At 37.6% G+C, this 15,779-nt stretch overlaps 2 protein-coding genes across 3 annotated transcripts in view; one reads left to right on the plus strand and one right to left on the minus strand.

The window, feature by feature from the left end:
- Nucleotides 1–15,779, plus strand: part of LOC113057383 (gastrula zinc finger protein XlCGF7.1-like) — a 51,385-nt gene that overhangs the window by 22,776 nt on the left and 12,830 nt on the right. Inside the window, exons 1-2 of one of the 2 annotated variants that reach the window (XM_026224774.1) lie at nucleotides 13,264–13,589; nucleotides 13,796–13,933. The exons of the other annotated variant lie outside the window; for it this stretch is intronic. Coding sequence (XP_026080559.1) covers nucleotides 13,849–13,933 — 85 coding nt within the window. The 5' untranslated portion in view covers nucleotides 13,264–13,589; nucleotides 13,796–13,848. Of the gene's footprint in view, nucleotides 1–13,263; nucleotides 13,590–13,795; nucleotides 13,934–15,779 lie in introns of those variants that run through there. 2 annotated transcript variants of the gene reach the window in all.
- On the minus strand, nucleotides 4,294–7,126 carry LOC113057401 (uncharacterized). Its single transcript, XM_026224783.1, has 3 exons — nucleotides 6,063–7,126; nucleotides 5,526–5,842; nucleotides 4,294–5,306 (listed from the first exon to the last, which is right to left on the minus strand). The coding sequence occupies exons 1-3, from the start codon at nucleotides 6,830–6,832 to the stop codon at nucleotides 5,179–5,181; spliced, it is 1,215 nt and encodes a 404-aa protein (XP_026080568.1). The 5' UTR covers nucleotides 6,833–7,126; the 3' UTR covers nucleotides 4,294–5,178.

Below are 15,779 nucleotides of genomic sequence, written 5' to 3' on the forward strand. Positions count from 1 at the left end.
AAGCCGGTTTGTCCCACACGGGCCAGATCTGGCCCACACACAGCAAGCCACGACTCAAAATAAAGCCGGTTTGTCGCACACGGGCCAGATATGGCCCACACACAGCAAGCCACGACTCAAAATAAAGCCGGTTTGTCCCACACGGGCCAGATCTGGCCCACACACTGCAAGCCACGACTCAAAATAAAGCCGGTTTGTCGCACACGGGCCAGATATGGCCCACACACAGCAAGCCACGACTCAAATTAAAGCCGGTTTGTTGCACACGGGCCAGATCTGGCCCACACACAGCAAGCCACGACTCAAACTAAAGCCAGTTTGTTGCACACGGGCCAGACCTGGCCCATAATCAGCATGCCACAACTCAAACTAAAACCGGCTTGATGTGTGTGGGCCAGAGATGGCCCATATAACCTCTGCCACTGCCAGAACTGAGCCAGATGTGCCATAGTTGGCCCAGATGAGGCCCGGATATGTTTGCTATCTGGGTTATGTTTTGCTGGTTTGCGCGGCACACACACATCTGTTTAGTGAAGTCGACTATACATTATAGACTCGCTCAAAGTGTTCTGCGTAATGAGAATGTGTGCATTGAATGGATTCAGTCGTGTTCAAATGATCACTATGACACGTTTGTCATGACATCTCTCTGCTTGCATGATAAATATTATTTTAGAAATTAATAATTAATTCAGTTTAACACGACATACTTGTTCAGTGATAACTACGAAAAAAAATATAAAAAGTCATAACAGTCTTATCAAGTAACTGTACGATGTTGTATCCGAATGCAGATAGGAAAAATTTTGTGATTGTTACAGATACAAGTACTGGCTGTTACATGAAAATGTAAATATGTAATGTCATATATAAAGTTTTTAAAATGTACATATTTAATTGTTGCATAAGGCTATACATTAATACGCGTTTATTGATTAAAAAAAAAACTGGTCATGCACATCCTTTCCCGGAACAATACTGAAAGCTAAGGCAAGATGGAGAAACAGATGATCATAGTTGTACAAGGATAGCCATTTTTTAAATTAATCTATTAGCAGAGCTACTGCAAGTGATTTTAAGTGTTGGAATTCCATTTATTCTTTGCTGAAACTTCTGCGTCATCATGGAGAGCGGGTCATGGTTGCCCAGCAACAGCAGACGCCACTGGAGCGCAAGCGCAGATTACAGAGAGCTTTGGAAATAAGGAGAGCGGCGCGCCTAGCGTTTTCCACACGTTTTCAGTCGCGACATCATGCAAATGTGGTTTTGTTTTGAAGGAGACATTTTTTTTTTTTTGCTGGACTCGGTCGAGACCAACTAGAAGACTTGGCGAGTCCAATGGCCAAGTCCGAGACAAGTCCGAGTGCAAATTCAACGAGTCCGAGACAAGTCCGAGACGACAGAAAAATGTCTCGAGTCCGGACTCGAGTCCAAGACCGGACTCGAGTACTACAGCCCTATTAAGCTGACACGCAGCTCCTTCGTGTTCCAAACGGCTCCAAAACAACGCAGCAGCACACACGGGATCGTTGAAGAGCGTTTTGCTGGTATGTACGGCTTTTATTGGTATTAAATTAAACGAAGTACTGTTTTAACGAGAAGTAAGGGAGATTAAGGCATTACCGTTACTAGCCTCGTGAAACTGACTGACTAACGTTAATACTGTGACGCCTGTGAAGATGCTTAAAACATGTCGTTAGCAAATGTTCAGCAACAATCACAGACATTAGGTAGGCTTATTCATATTGGCACGTGTAATGCAGCATATTGAACTAATCTTAATAAAACCACCTTGGAGATAAAGGGATGTATCTTTTCGGCGCCTCGCGCTTTTTCACGTCAGTTTGGGTGACTTGGGTCTGAGAGAGTCAGATTATAATTTCACAAAGTCATCTGAAGAAATTCCATAGCTTAATGTGAGGGATAGAAGTCTATTTACATCATTAAATTAAAGTTTACGGAAACTCGTTTTCCCTCCTCTTCGACTGTCAATCATTCAGTATTCAAACAGCGCGCGCACCTCGTCCGGTTACAGTAGGATACACGGTAAAACTGTCCAATATGATATTCACATTATAATGCTTGATCTGTAGATAAAAGGCTGTGGATTTGCATAAAATTACTTTATTGTGTGTATTTGTATTTCATATTTGAACAACACAACAACTGGAATTTAAAACTGTGAAGAAACAAATGATCAATAAAGTGTTGGACAGATATACACTCGGATTTGTGCACTCGACATTTCTTCACTTTGTGCCTTGAACTTCTAAATGCGCATTTGTGCAGCGCAGCACACTGTGACCCCATTTTGCTTTGAGCACATCATTCTGCACCCGCGATGCGCAGACGCGCTTTGTGCGCTCTGTTTTGAAGCGTTTCATATTATCATGGTTTTGCGCACTGAAAGATTATTAAAAGCCTATATTTTTTTAGACCTAGCCTACCCAATACATTTAAAATAAGCTTAATTTAATTGTATATTATTTATGTGTAATGTAGGCTATATAAATAAACTATATACTAATAGTAATTTGTTTTTATTAACATGATTAGATTTTATAAAGTTACTGTGCAGATTTTATCAAGAATTCTTTTTTGCTGCCCATTTATACACTCACTAAGGTTAATAAAAATACATAATACATTTATGTAATATTTAAAGGTGTTAACTGTAATCTTACAATGCAAAATGATAATTTACAAAGGATTAAATTCATCACAATTATGTAAGTATCTGGATATTTGCCACGGGGCGAGGGCTTCTATAACCTCTCTTTTTTTGACCATACATGTGTTTGCATCCCTGATAGTAGATGTGACTGTAGAAATGTACTGAAGTACTGAAGTACTGTGGTACATATTTGAATGTGTACAACTGCCTTGTCCTGCCTTGTTTTGACAGGTCCAAGTTTACCTCAGTTTTTGTTTATTACTGGACTTGATTAGTCCAAGGAGAACTTTGAATACTTGTTCTATTTTTGCTGTATACTTAATACATATATAATTGTGTACATTTTGGAAAATAAACAACTTTAATTTAATCTGTATACATTTTGTGGAAAATAATTTCTTTTTAGTGTAATTGAAAAATAATACCTTCCCACCCCTGTTTTAAAAGTCTAGCACCGCCACTGCTCATGATCAATAAGTTGTATTCGCCTCAATCTGATTGAGTAAAGTCAAACCGCTGACAGGGAAGCCTCAGGCGGGAACAGAGGATTCCGCTTGGTCCTAAAGCCTTCTGCAAGCATCCACGATCACAAATTACAATGATTTTCGTAAAATAATGATTAATTATTAATTGATGATTTGTTGTTATCGTTATTGTGTTGTGAAAATAATAATATGGGCTGCGAGAAAATAATGAATACAAACAGTAGTGCTGCTGAGTACAGGCATGTTTCAGCCCAGTAACACACCGTTCCTGAACACAAAACACAGACCGAATTCTGTTCAGCTGGAGGGGGTTGGGTATTGGATAGTTATTCATGGCTTGTGGGGATCGAGATAAAGGTGTGAATTGCTCTTTCATATGGACAGTGTCTTATGAGGCTTTCACTTGCTGAACCGGTTTATCAGTGGTGTCAAAAGTACACACTTTTGTCACTCAAGTAGAAGTATAGATACTGGTGTTTAAAAAGACTCTGGTAAAAGTGGAAGTATCAACTCAACCTCTTTACTCAAGTTAAAGTGAAAAAGTACAGGCTCTAAAACATACTTAAAGTAAAAAAGTATAAAGTAACCCTAAGAAAAAAAGGTGGGGGAGGGAAAGCTTAACACTTGGACCTCGTATCATTGACACAACTGTTAGAAATAGAAGCTTAATTTAACAACTGATTAGTGCTACATGGATCCCAAGACAGTGAAACCTATCAAACAAAAACGTAATGCTATCAAAGACAACAAACTCGATGGGCATGTTTTCCTCAAACTTTATTGGAATTCAAATAGACTTTCAAACTGAGGTAGTAATATTCAAGACATACCGTGGCCGGAAAAACTATCAGGACATTATTTTAGCAGCACATGACTGTGACTTGAGTGTCTGTGTATTAAGGAGTGTGCTTGTCAGTGCGTGTTAAGCAGAGAAATATACTGCATACATTTGAGTGTGGGTGGACAAAAAGAGAGACATAGACTTCAAACCTATGCAAATGAAACTCCTTCAAAACATGGAGTAACTCATATACTGTATACAGATAAACACTGCCAAAACAAAAGCATAGTTTTGCACATAGCACTAGGAGAGTAGGAGAGTGCAAGAATGTACATTTTTGTATGAGTGTTTTTGTGGCAGTTGTATACATCTTTGTTGTGCATTATTCCCTTAGTCCCATCAAAAACTTGGGAGTAACTTACTAAAGCATAACCTAGGTACATATCAAAACAGTCTCTGAAACCTGAAGTGCTTGACTTTGTGCAAGAACAGAAGTGCATGTCAGTCCATGTGGAACAAAAAGAAAGTGTCTGTTGGTGTGACTGTGTGTGTGATTGTGAGAGAGTGAGTGAGTGAGTGAGTGTGTGTGTGTGTGTGTGAGAGAGAGAGAGAGAGAGAGAGAGAGAAAGAATTATTGTAATTATGCCTGTGTGATGAACATGTCCATAATTCCCTTCAAAAACAGGCTATAAAAGTGGACAAATGCTACATATCAAAACAGTCTCTGTAGTCTGAAGTGCTTGACTTGGGCAAATGTGCATGTCAGTCTGTGTGGAACACAAAAAGAGTGTTTGTGTTGATTTTGTGTGTGTGCGTGTGCATGTGAGTGAGTGAAAGAGAGAGAGAAAAAGGGAGAGGGAGAGAGAAAAAGAGAGGGAGAGAAAGAATGAATGAAAGAAAGAAAGAGAGAGAGACAGAGAGAGAAAGAGAGAGCGAGAGTGTGTGTGTGTATGTCAGTATTCTTGTGTTTGTGTATGACAGAAAGAATACATTGACAAACCCTACACAATCACCAGAACCTTCTGTTTAGTTTCAAAAGAAGCTGGTTTTCAAAGTTCTTAGAATCAATTCGTGCCCTTTTTGGTCCAAAGATCAGTCCTGCTGAACTAAACAGTCTCTCGCAGGCTGCTGAGGCTGGTAGTGCTGTGTTAAGCCTCAACGACAGGTTGCATACTGGAGGGAAAGACTTAAGTATCTCTACTGTATCACCTGGGCATCCAAGGTAAGTCTCCAGCTGTTTAGCATTTTTCTTGGGAACGGGTCTGTTTGATTGCAGAAAAGAAGTCCTCCTCCTCTGAAGAATGGGAGCTCTCACCTTGATTCTCCACAGTTTGGTCTCTCAAGTAACTTTTGATATAGTCAAGGCCTTTGAAATAGAAAAACAAAATTAGGACCAAATTGAACCATAGAATTGGATTACAACAATGAAATTACAACACTGAAAGATGGCACAATGATTTTGATCAACTTCATACGACTTACATAAGGACACAGATTGCTATTTGGATTGTTTGGTATTTTAGAGATACTTCAAATGCAGAACTTTCCTCTGTTAATAGCATAAAGCAAACAGTACAACACTTACCAAGTTTTATGATTTGTTCATCACTTGTCCAGCACGTCTTGAATTTGGGGACTAGAATAGCCGCCGCTATCAGCTCCGGATCTTTAAGCATTTGTCCAAATCGTTTTTCAAGTCCTGCTAAAAGTGCATCAATCAATGGCCTACAGAACTTGGAAGAAATGTGAAGGTGCTGGAGCTTAGTCTTGAGTAGGGTTATTGTAGGGACAAACCATCCCATTTGCACATTGGCCTCTCCCTGAAGTACGTCAAGAGCCTTTGCAACTGGGCTCATAGTCTTTGCATATTCGGACAGAAAGGCAAGCTCTACAGGAGTAAACCTGTTAAAAAAAAAACATCACATTTATTTCATGGAACAGCTTCAATTGGAAGGGCCTAATTATTAGAAAAACAATCATTAGAGACTACTTTTAGGAAGTTGCACTTGTACTACAAATAAATAACATGTGTTTTACAGTTTTTCATATATAGAAATAAATAAATGTTGGCAACCAGATATAGTTCAGCTTTTAAAAAAAATAAAAAAGGGCAGGTACATACATGGGTATCTTCAGTGCACTGCAGACAGCTGCAATGGCTCGTTCTCCATGTTCTCTGGCAATTCTCACAATCCTTTCCACTGCTAAGAAAAGGGAGTTCCATCTTTTTGCATTTGGCCTCAAGAGCTGGAGTTTGCAAGTCTCCTCAATGATCTCTGCTGCTGTGGTGGATCTTGCACTTTTATTCCACAGACTCCAGCACTTTGAGAATGTTGAGCGTGAGACCCTTTTGTAAACTGTGTTATTATTTGCCTCCTCAACATCAGTTGTTGACACCAAGTTGAGAAGGTGGCAGGCGCAGCGATGGTGTTTTGGAAGCTGATATTCCAGGCAGTCGTCCTCATCCAGTATGGCTCCAGCTTCAACAAACTCCATGCTCTCAGTGCTATCCTTCTCTTCATCATCATATTCATCTTCAACACCGTCATCTACTTTACCACTCTCTGCTGCTAAATTGTTATTTTCATCAGTCTGACCATAAACCCTAAAAGCTTTTACGAAATTTGAGCCATTGTCAGTTGTGGTGCGGGTAATTTTTTCACGGATATTGAATTCACTGTGGATATCGTTCAGAGCACTGGCAAGAACAGTAAAAGTATGTGAACCTTTAAGCTGTCTGCAGGCTAGGGCAGCGCAACATCTCGTCATAGTCTGGGGGTCTATCCAGTGTGCTGTGACACCTATGAATCCACGCCTGTAAGCTGTCCAGCAATCAGTTGTAGTGGCAATGAACTGAAGTTCTTTTAGAGCGGTTTTTAGATTGTTTTTCATTTCCAAGGAAGCCTTCTCTACTTTGTTCACAACAGTGTTGCGTGAAATCACATTAATATTGGGCTGGAGAAGATGTACAAGATCTATGAAACCCTGCTGCTCAACTACATTAGGTGGGTGAAGGCCTTGTATGATAAAATGGAGGACTGATTTATCCAAACTGGCCTGGGACACTCTTCTGGTTTCCCATAACTTAGTTTGCTTGGATGGGGGGCTTTCATCTGGTTCTCTTTCTGGCTTTCTTCTTTGGGTGTTTGAAGTCAAAGTTTTGTATCTCTCCAGATGATTAGGGTGTTTTCTCTGTGGAAAAATATGCATCATTGAATCATTAAAAAAAAAAAAAAAAAAAAAAAAAAAAAAACACACATTATCAACCTGATATACTTTTTTGTATATCTGGCTACATTTCTCCCTGTGCTTTCCAATTATGATGGCCACCTTACCTCACACTTCTCATCTTGACTAAATTGTAAAAACTAAATAAAAAAATGCATTAAGTTGGGTGAAGAAAGAAAAGAATAGGGATGACCTCAAAGCATCGAATTTAAACAGCATTGAAACCAACAGGGTTTGTGACAAATGTGACAAAGGGCTGATATGAATAGCACCTAACTAACACATTTATTGTGGGTACCACTGATACATACTAGGGGTGGAAAGGTACACAGAAGTCACAGCTCGGTTCATACATCATTGTTTGGTACAATGGAAGGAAAAGCAAAACAAAAATGCAGAAAGCGTGTGCATGTCTCAGGCTGTACCACCAAAAGAAAATAAATTACTTAAGCCTTGTATTTTTTATTGTAATAAATAAATGTAAATGTAAATAATTAGTTTATTAATTAAATTAATAAAAAGACAAAAAGACCTTGAGATATGTATTTTGTACCGGAATTAATTGAAAATTAATTTGCTACATTTCAGATTAAGATTTGTTTTCCTTAAAATTAACTAACAGTAACAAACACTTGCAGTTTGAATGATGCACTGTATAAACAAAATGATTGAGTATGTTCTTATGTTTCCACTGTTTGATCGCGCTCGCGCCTCACACACACACACACACACACACACACACACTATAAGTAAACACCGTTCAATACGATAATACATGTATCGTTCCACCCCAATACATACTGAATATTAATAGCTTAGTATTACAGGGTTTCCCGCAGCTCTTTGCAGCAACACACGCCGGCATATTTTCAAACATGACCGAACTAATACAGGCTAACTGCTAACTTGGGACTCTTCAGTAGGCAACTGCTAGCCCCAAAGCATGTCTCGGCATGCTAGCCAAGCCAAAGCAAACATTGTAAATCGACCAATATTAACCTAGGCTTATTCTAAAATGAATTCATATAATAAGAAGAAAGAAAACAGCTTACCTCTACATGTTTTTTCAAATTGGAAGGCGAGTTCTTGAAAGCCAAAAGCACATGGATCTTTGGTTCACAAAGTTTGCAGTGCATTCTCCATAAGTCGTTTTTGCTCCCGACGATTTCGAACAATTCTTTGAGGTAAGGCCAGGGATGTGGAAGGTTTTGCTGGTCGCCATCACTAGAACTACTACCAAAGTTCTCGCCTTTGCTTTCAGACGCTTCGGACATTTCGCCAGACATCACGCTCTTGCCTACTGAACCTCTTTCTGACACATTTGCCGCAGTTTGAACTTGAATTTCGTTTCGTGCCATGTGCAGAAAAGATGGACAGCCCACACACCAATGACATCTCTGAATGTAATGAGTTTCTGTGCCTCATCCAATGACGCTCGAAATCAGTCGAGAGAGAAAAAAAAAACACCTAGAGTAACGAGCTTGTTTTTAAAATGTAAGGAGTAGAAAGTACAGATAATTACGTTTAAATGTAATTCGTAGAAGTAAAAAGTTGGCAAAAAAATAAATAGTAGAGTAAAGTAAAGATACCTAAAAATTCTACTTAAGTACAGTAACGAAGTATTTGTACTTCGTTACTTGACACCTCTGCGGTTTATATAGGACTGTTGTTTTGGTTATATTCGCAGTGCTGGCTCTCTCCGACGAAAGAAATGCAATATTCACAGATTACTCAATTCGTTTTCGTTTAAAAAACATTTCAAGCTTTCTGTAGATATATTTTTAATTTATGTGAGACACCACGATATTAAGTTAATTAAAAATTTATACATTCATTATCATGAAATAATTAAAGTGATGAGATGGCGCCTCCCTGTCATTAATACACATTAATAATTTTTGCACAAACACTTGAATATGAGGGTCGTGGTTTTCACTCGCTCCAAGAGCGCTCCATCACGAGTACAATTCATGCCAACAGCCCATAATATAACTGCATATTCAGCAAGAATTAATGTTAAACATATTTAGCTTGATCAGAAGGTTGACTGCAAGAGTCGAGCGGGATGTTGTTAGTCTGTATCTTTTACTGATTATTTTCGGGTTAAAGCATGATTTAAACATTCACACTCAATCGCTTTTGCAATAATGCGTTCAAACAAATTTAATCTTACAGTGCTACATTATCAGCATGCGATCTGATTTTGAAATCTTGAAGAAGTTAATCGATCTGTTTAGATAAAATAACTGACAAAAATATACTGTTATTTTCATCACAAACAAAATTTTCACAGCAGAAAGCAGCAATTAAAGATTAGTTTGGCATGTGATATAGGGAAAGAAGTTTACACATAGCTTAAGACACTTTGAAACTCTCCTGTTATTTTTTTATTATTATTTTATATGCTATGTTATGAACATAACATTTCAAACATATTGAAATCCTTTATTCACGGAGTGAAGGTGGAGCGTGTTTCTGGTATCAGTGCGTGGAGTGGAAGTTGTTTCTGCTCATATAGAGCTCGATTCACCCGACGAAATGAAGACGACCACGGGAACACAAGCACAGTACATCCGCCAAAAATCAACCTGCAGCAATGCTCCTTGATCGACTCGCTAAGCTTTACTTTTGTAGGTCGCATGGCAGTAAATAATTCGATAATATGACCATGCAGTCAATACAGATATTTAATAAAAACATTAAAACAAGCAGGGCTGTAAAAAAAAAAACAATAAAAAACGCACGCCAGATCTACACCGGACACAAGTGGAATGATCCAACAAAAGACAGCAGAACCCAGTGATGGATACACTGGACACGATCCCCATCAGTGAACTGATGCTCGTTCTGTTTATGATTAAATGTTCTGACACTGCGTTTAGATGATTTGACACTGTAGTGTGATGTCATAAAGTTTAGACACACTTTTCACTGTGGGGCACAGATGAAAACTTTCGCGTCCGGTGTAGACACACAGAAAGTCGCTGCTCTATTTACAAATAAATTCTAAAAAAAAAAAAAAAAATCTAAATCAGTGGCATAACGAGATGGAAATATAGACTAGGAAAAAATATTAACAGGTCCTCCGTCCATGACACTGACTCACTGCTGAGCTGCCAGTTTTAATCAGTTTTAATCACTCAAGCTGAGTGGATGGTTAAATGCATGATGGGCTAGTATTAAAAATATAATAATAATAATAATAATAAAAATAAATAGCATTTAGGTATAACAGTACTGTTTTTTTTTTAAATCTTCTTGTTGCAGTTATAAATTTGACTGCTAAATGAATGATAAAGAACTATGTTAAAACTTGTTTTGTAAAATTTCTTCGTCATTGAATATTGATTTAAAATCGGTTTAAATCATAAATCAGATTTTTTTTTCTAAAATAAAAAAAAAAAACTGGGATTTTTTTTAGGCCATATGATATTACCCTACTTTAAAAGCAAGTAAGAAGTTTCCCTTTAAAATCACTTAAGTTGTCAATTACTAAAGCTATTTTTTACATCGTGTGAATGTTGGTGATTATAATGAGAGAACTTGAGTTTAATCGTGAGGACGTTTTATTAATTCTTTAGAGTTTCAAAGATTTAATTGTGCCGGTTTAATTTTATTCGTTTCTTGTTTTAGGAAAATTAGGCCTAAATAATGGGAATGAAATTATACAGTGCTTCACATTTAAACATGCAACAATTTCTTAATCAGTTTACAGACAAATGTCTTTTTCCCAAAAGGTTATGTCAAAATAAAGGACAGGTAACGAATAACAAAAATGCATGTTGTTTTATTAAAGGAAAAACTATATTTAAAATATAAATTAAAATATAGGCAGTTGGGGGTTCGGAGCCTTGCTCAAGGGCACCTAAGTCGTGGTATTGAGAGTGGAGAGAGCACTGTACATGCACTCCCCCCAACTACAATTCCTGCCGGCCCGTGACTCGAACTCACAACCCTTTGATTGGGAGTCCGACTCTCTTAACCATTAGGCCACAACTTCCCCCTATTCATCAACAGCAATTCAAGTCACCTTCATTTATATAATGCTTTAAACAAAATACATTGCGTCAAAGCAACTGAACAACATTCATTTGGAAAAAGTGTCAATAATGCAAAATGATAGTTAAAGGCAGTTCATCATTGAATTCAGTGATGTCATCTCTGTTCAGTTAAATAGTGTCTGTGCATTTATTTGCAATCAAGTCAACGATATCGCTGTAGATGAAGTGACCCCAACCAAGCAAGCCAGAGGCGACAGCGGCAAGGAACCGAAACTCCATCGGTGACAGAATGGAGAAAAAAACCTTGGGAGAAACCAGGCACAGTTGGGGAGCCAGTTCTCCTCTGACCAGACGAATCCAGTAGTTCAAATCCAGGCTGCAGCAAAGTCAGATTGTGCAGAAGAATCATCTGTTTCCTGTGGTCTTGTCCCGGTGGTCCTCTGAGACAAGGTCTTTACAGGGGATCTATATCTGGGGCTCTAGTTGTCCTGGTCTCTGCTGTCTTTCAGGGCAGTAGAGGTCCTTTCTAGGTGCTGATCCACCATCTGGTCTGGATACGTACTGGATCCGGGCGACTGCTGTGACCCTCTGATCTGGATACAGACTGGATCTGGTGCCTACGGTGACCTCGGAATAAGAAAGAAACAGACAAATATTAGCGTAGATGCCATTCTTCTAATGATGTAGCAAGTACATCGGGTGTTATGTGAAGTGTTTCCAGTTCTGTTTTACCTAATTAATGCAGCCTAAAAATCCTTTAAAGGATTTGGAAATTAAATGCATATTAGTATGTTCAAATAATCGAATTAGCCAGATCCTGATTAGTGAGATGATATCATCTTGAATGTGACATTTCATCTCGGATGTAATAAGCAACATACGAAGAATGGGACCCAGGTCTGCCCTCGAATAAACATTTTTCTGGTTGACTAGAAGTCGTTCATTTTAAGCACTCAAGCGGACACATAAAGCTTGCCCCAGGACATCGGCAGAAGTAATGACAATCAACGTGTCAACAGAGGCCGAGATGGCAGAAAGTACATCGTGTTTGCTTTAATTATTTTACAAAAGCGCAATGTTGTTGTTGTTATAGTGACTGCACACAAATAAACATAGTCTTTACAGATTTGAAAGATGTGTTATTCTTATCTGTATGACCCAAAAGATAGTATTTTAAGAGCAAGGGGCCGCACTGGCACCTCCATCTGTCCTGCAGTGAGCGCTACTACTCCGTTTTCACACTCTGCACAGACACTTAAATAGCACATATTTTTCTAGATTAACATTAGCTTGAGCAGCCATGTAAATTTGCTACTACTTACTACATATTTCTGATTATAAGCCCTATTTGAGGTTGATGAATGATAGGCAAGCATTTGGATCTACAGTATTCCAACAAAATCCAGCATTAAACGATCTGTCTGTTACTGACTGTCTGAACGCACCACTTTCTGTGTTGTCTTTTTTTTTTCTGCGACTACACATCTTATAAAATTTTAGTTGACCAGGCCTCTTCAAGAGGTTAGCTGCTAACTTATCAAGTAAAGCCTATATGGTGTTTTGGTTGATTTCTGTAATAGTCATCACTTTTACTCAGGCCTTGTTTTGTAAGATTTAATCTTGTCTGATTTGTCAGTGGTCTGTACTGAACTGAAATTAAAATAAAATAAACTTCTAGTCATCATTCAGTTAATCTCATGTCGATTTATTTAATGTCAAGAAAGTCAAGGATATATATATGTACAGTATATGTATATCCCTGACTTTCTTGACATTAAATAAATCGACATTATATATATATATATATATATATATATATATATATATATATATGTGTGTGTGTGTGTGTGTGTGTGTGTGTGTGTGTGTGTGTGTGTGTGTGTGTGTGTGTGTGTGTGTGTGTGAGAGAGAGAGAGAGAGGGAGTATATAGTTGGGCCTAATATGTATTTTATTTAAAAACCTTGTTTGTTGTGTAATAGTTAAAAAGAGATTTTTGCTATTTAAAAAAAAAGACTAGAAATAAGATTAATAGAACTTGTTATTGAAGAAAACAAAGGCTACAGACACCAGTTATAAATGGTTGCTGCACCCAAACATGTTTTACCTTTTAGATGTGCTACACACCCTTTATGCACAGTCATTTTCAACACTTGTTTATTTATATACACTTCTATGGACTTTTAGCGCGTAGTCAGAACTTTTATTTTGGTGTAGACGTGTGACGTCACCGCTTTGCGCCGCGATCCTTAGTTTGTGATTCGGTTGAGCAAATGTTTTTTATTTTAATGATTTAGTGATTAATACAATGCTAACTGTTTTATTCGTTTCATAGAATAAACTGTTATTAAATGTAAGACCATAATGCTTTAGCTATTAATGAACGTTATTTTTGTAAATACAACCACACTTATCATAACAGGTGCGTCTAATTTCAGTTTGTCTGAAGAAAATATTAAGGGTTTCTACATTTTGTGCGCTTCTGTTAATTTATAGTTACAGTTTGAGTGTTTAAGGCTAATCGGGGCCATTGAATAACACTCAATTGGGACCTGATTGAGAATGGGATTTTATCAGTTAATTATTCTAATCTTATAACGTTACATGACAAATTGTCTAAACACACAGGGAAAACTCCTGGAGATGCGACTGAGCTCTCCATGTGACACAGCATTATAAAAATGGCGCTTATTAAAGAGGAGAGTGAAGACGTGAAGATTGAAGCAGCAGTCCGAGTGAAACATGAAGATATCGAGACACAAACAGGTTAGTTTTACATTATCAACCATCCTACGAAGGAGGAGTAACGTTCAAATAACATGTCAGATTGCATATGTACATTCATATAAAGACATTACATGGAGACGTTCTGTGTTAACACAACCAGAGTTCTCCGTCAAAAAAAATATTATTTAGTTTTTAGTGTTAAGAAATACATTAATTAAGAAAACATGAGACATTTTTAAATGGCATGGATGATTGAGCAACATTTTGTAGTTTCAACATAATTTATTTTTTCAGACAATCTTCCTAAAATACATAAAGTATTAGCTTTATACAAAGTGACCCAAATTTATTTTCGTTAAAACATTTTTTAACCATTAATTAATTAATTAATTAATTTTTACAAAACAATTCAATTCTGCATAATCAGCTTTGTTCATTCAGTAGACAGCGCAGGAATGCTGAACGCAAACAATTTTAATTTGTTTGTTTACAATCTTGGGTACTTTATTTATTGTTGAATATATTATTGTTTTCTCTGTGTACAAAATGTATTCTCGTAGCTTTGTAAAATTACGGTTGAAGCACTGATGTCACATGGACTATTTTACCGATGTCCTTGGTACATTTTTGTGCGTTGATCGTGGTGATATCTTGCTTTCTATGGAGGGTCAGAGAGCTCCCAGATTTCATCAAAAATATCTTCATTTGTGTTCTGAAGATGATCGAAGCACTTACGGTTTTGGAACAATATGAGGGTAATGCGATTATAATTTTTCCTTTCTCTTTGGAGTGTTACAAGCTCTAGGTGCATAAAGAAGATCTGTAAAGTTACTAAGACTAAAGTCTCAAATCCAAAGAGATATTCTTTATAAAAGTTAAGACTTGTCCACCACCCCCCCCCCCCAAAAAAAACGGCTAATTCTAACACGCCCCCACATGTCTATGTCACTATGTGGGAAGATTTGCATAACGTTGCCCAAATGTTCAGGCAAAAAGGTGTTACTTTTATTCTCTCTGTTTCCGCTGCTGCCATGTCGTGGAGTTGCTGTGTGTTTCGTTGTGAAAGTGAAACTACTAGTTTGGTCTTCCAAAAGAGGACATGACTAGAAATCAGTGGTTAAGTTGTATTTCAGCACTGTCACAGAACAGTCCAACCCAAATATTCAGATGTGTGCTGCTCATTTTATGGAGGATGAGGACTGTTTCCTGAACCAGTAGCCTGCAATGTGTCTGTGGCACAATGACTGTTTCTAAAAAGTTGAGCAGTTCAAACATTTTAAGGACAGTCTGGCTTGTAGGTATGTTATTTATATTTAAATTATTTGTCAATGATGATTCAAGCACCAAAGCACTGTAGAGTAGACTTGTTTGTTGTTTCTCAGATCACAAATTAGGACAAAAAAAAACCTATCAAGATTTCTTTGATCAATTTTGCGATTTCTATTTTAATCACGATTTTGACACACACAGACATGCTTTACAGTCATAAATGCATTTAGTATGATCTGAAAACACATTTCCAAAAGAAAACCAATTAGAGCTTTATCAAAACGTAGTAACATGTCTCTAGAACAGACTTAAGTCAAAATAATCACTAAGTGAAGCTTTGACAAAATGGCTAGACATATAGCAATAAATAAATCCCGTGTCCAGGGATTTTTTTTTTCTTTTTTGCCATGCATTGGTCATCGAGCTCAATGTAGCAGTGCCTCAGGTGTTGAAATAGATTTGTTATACATTTATAGAGGTTCACATTAGGGCTGTGTATCACCAGCAAAGTCACGATACGTATCACGATACAGGACAAAATTAAACGTATGCATTTAGCAGATGCTTTTATCCAAAGCAACGGAGTGCATTCAGGCTATCAATTTTTACCTACCAT

Source organism: Carassius auratus, chromosome 4 (assembly GCF_003368295.1).
Source record: "Carassius auratus strain Wakin chromosome 4, ASM336829v1, whole genome shotgun sequence".
Taxonomy (NCBI): domain Eukaryota; kingdom Metazoa; phylum Chordata; class Actinopteri; order Cypriniformes; family Cyprinidae; genus Carassius; species Carassius auratus.

What these genes read in the sequence shown, in the direction of transcription:
- LOC113057401 (XM_026224783.1), bottom strand. Translation starts at nt 6,832, where the DNA reads ATGAAAAACAATCTAAAAACCGCTCTAAAAGAACTTCAGTTCATTGCC. An exon ending in AGTGCACTGAAGATACCCAT is followed by an intron (nt 5,843 to 6,062) that starts GTATGTACCTGC and finishes TTTTTTTAACAG; the next exon opens with GTTTACTCCTGTAGAGCTTG. An exon ending in TGAACAAATCATAAAACTTG is followed by an intron (nt 5,307 to 5,525) that starts GTAAGTGTTGTA and finishes TCTATTTCAAAG; the next exon opens with GCCTTGACTATATCAAAAGT.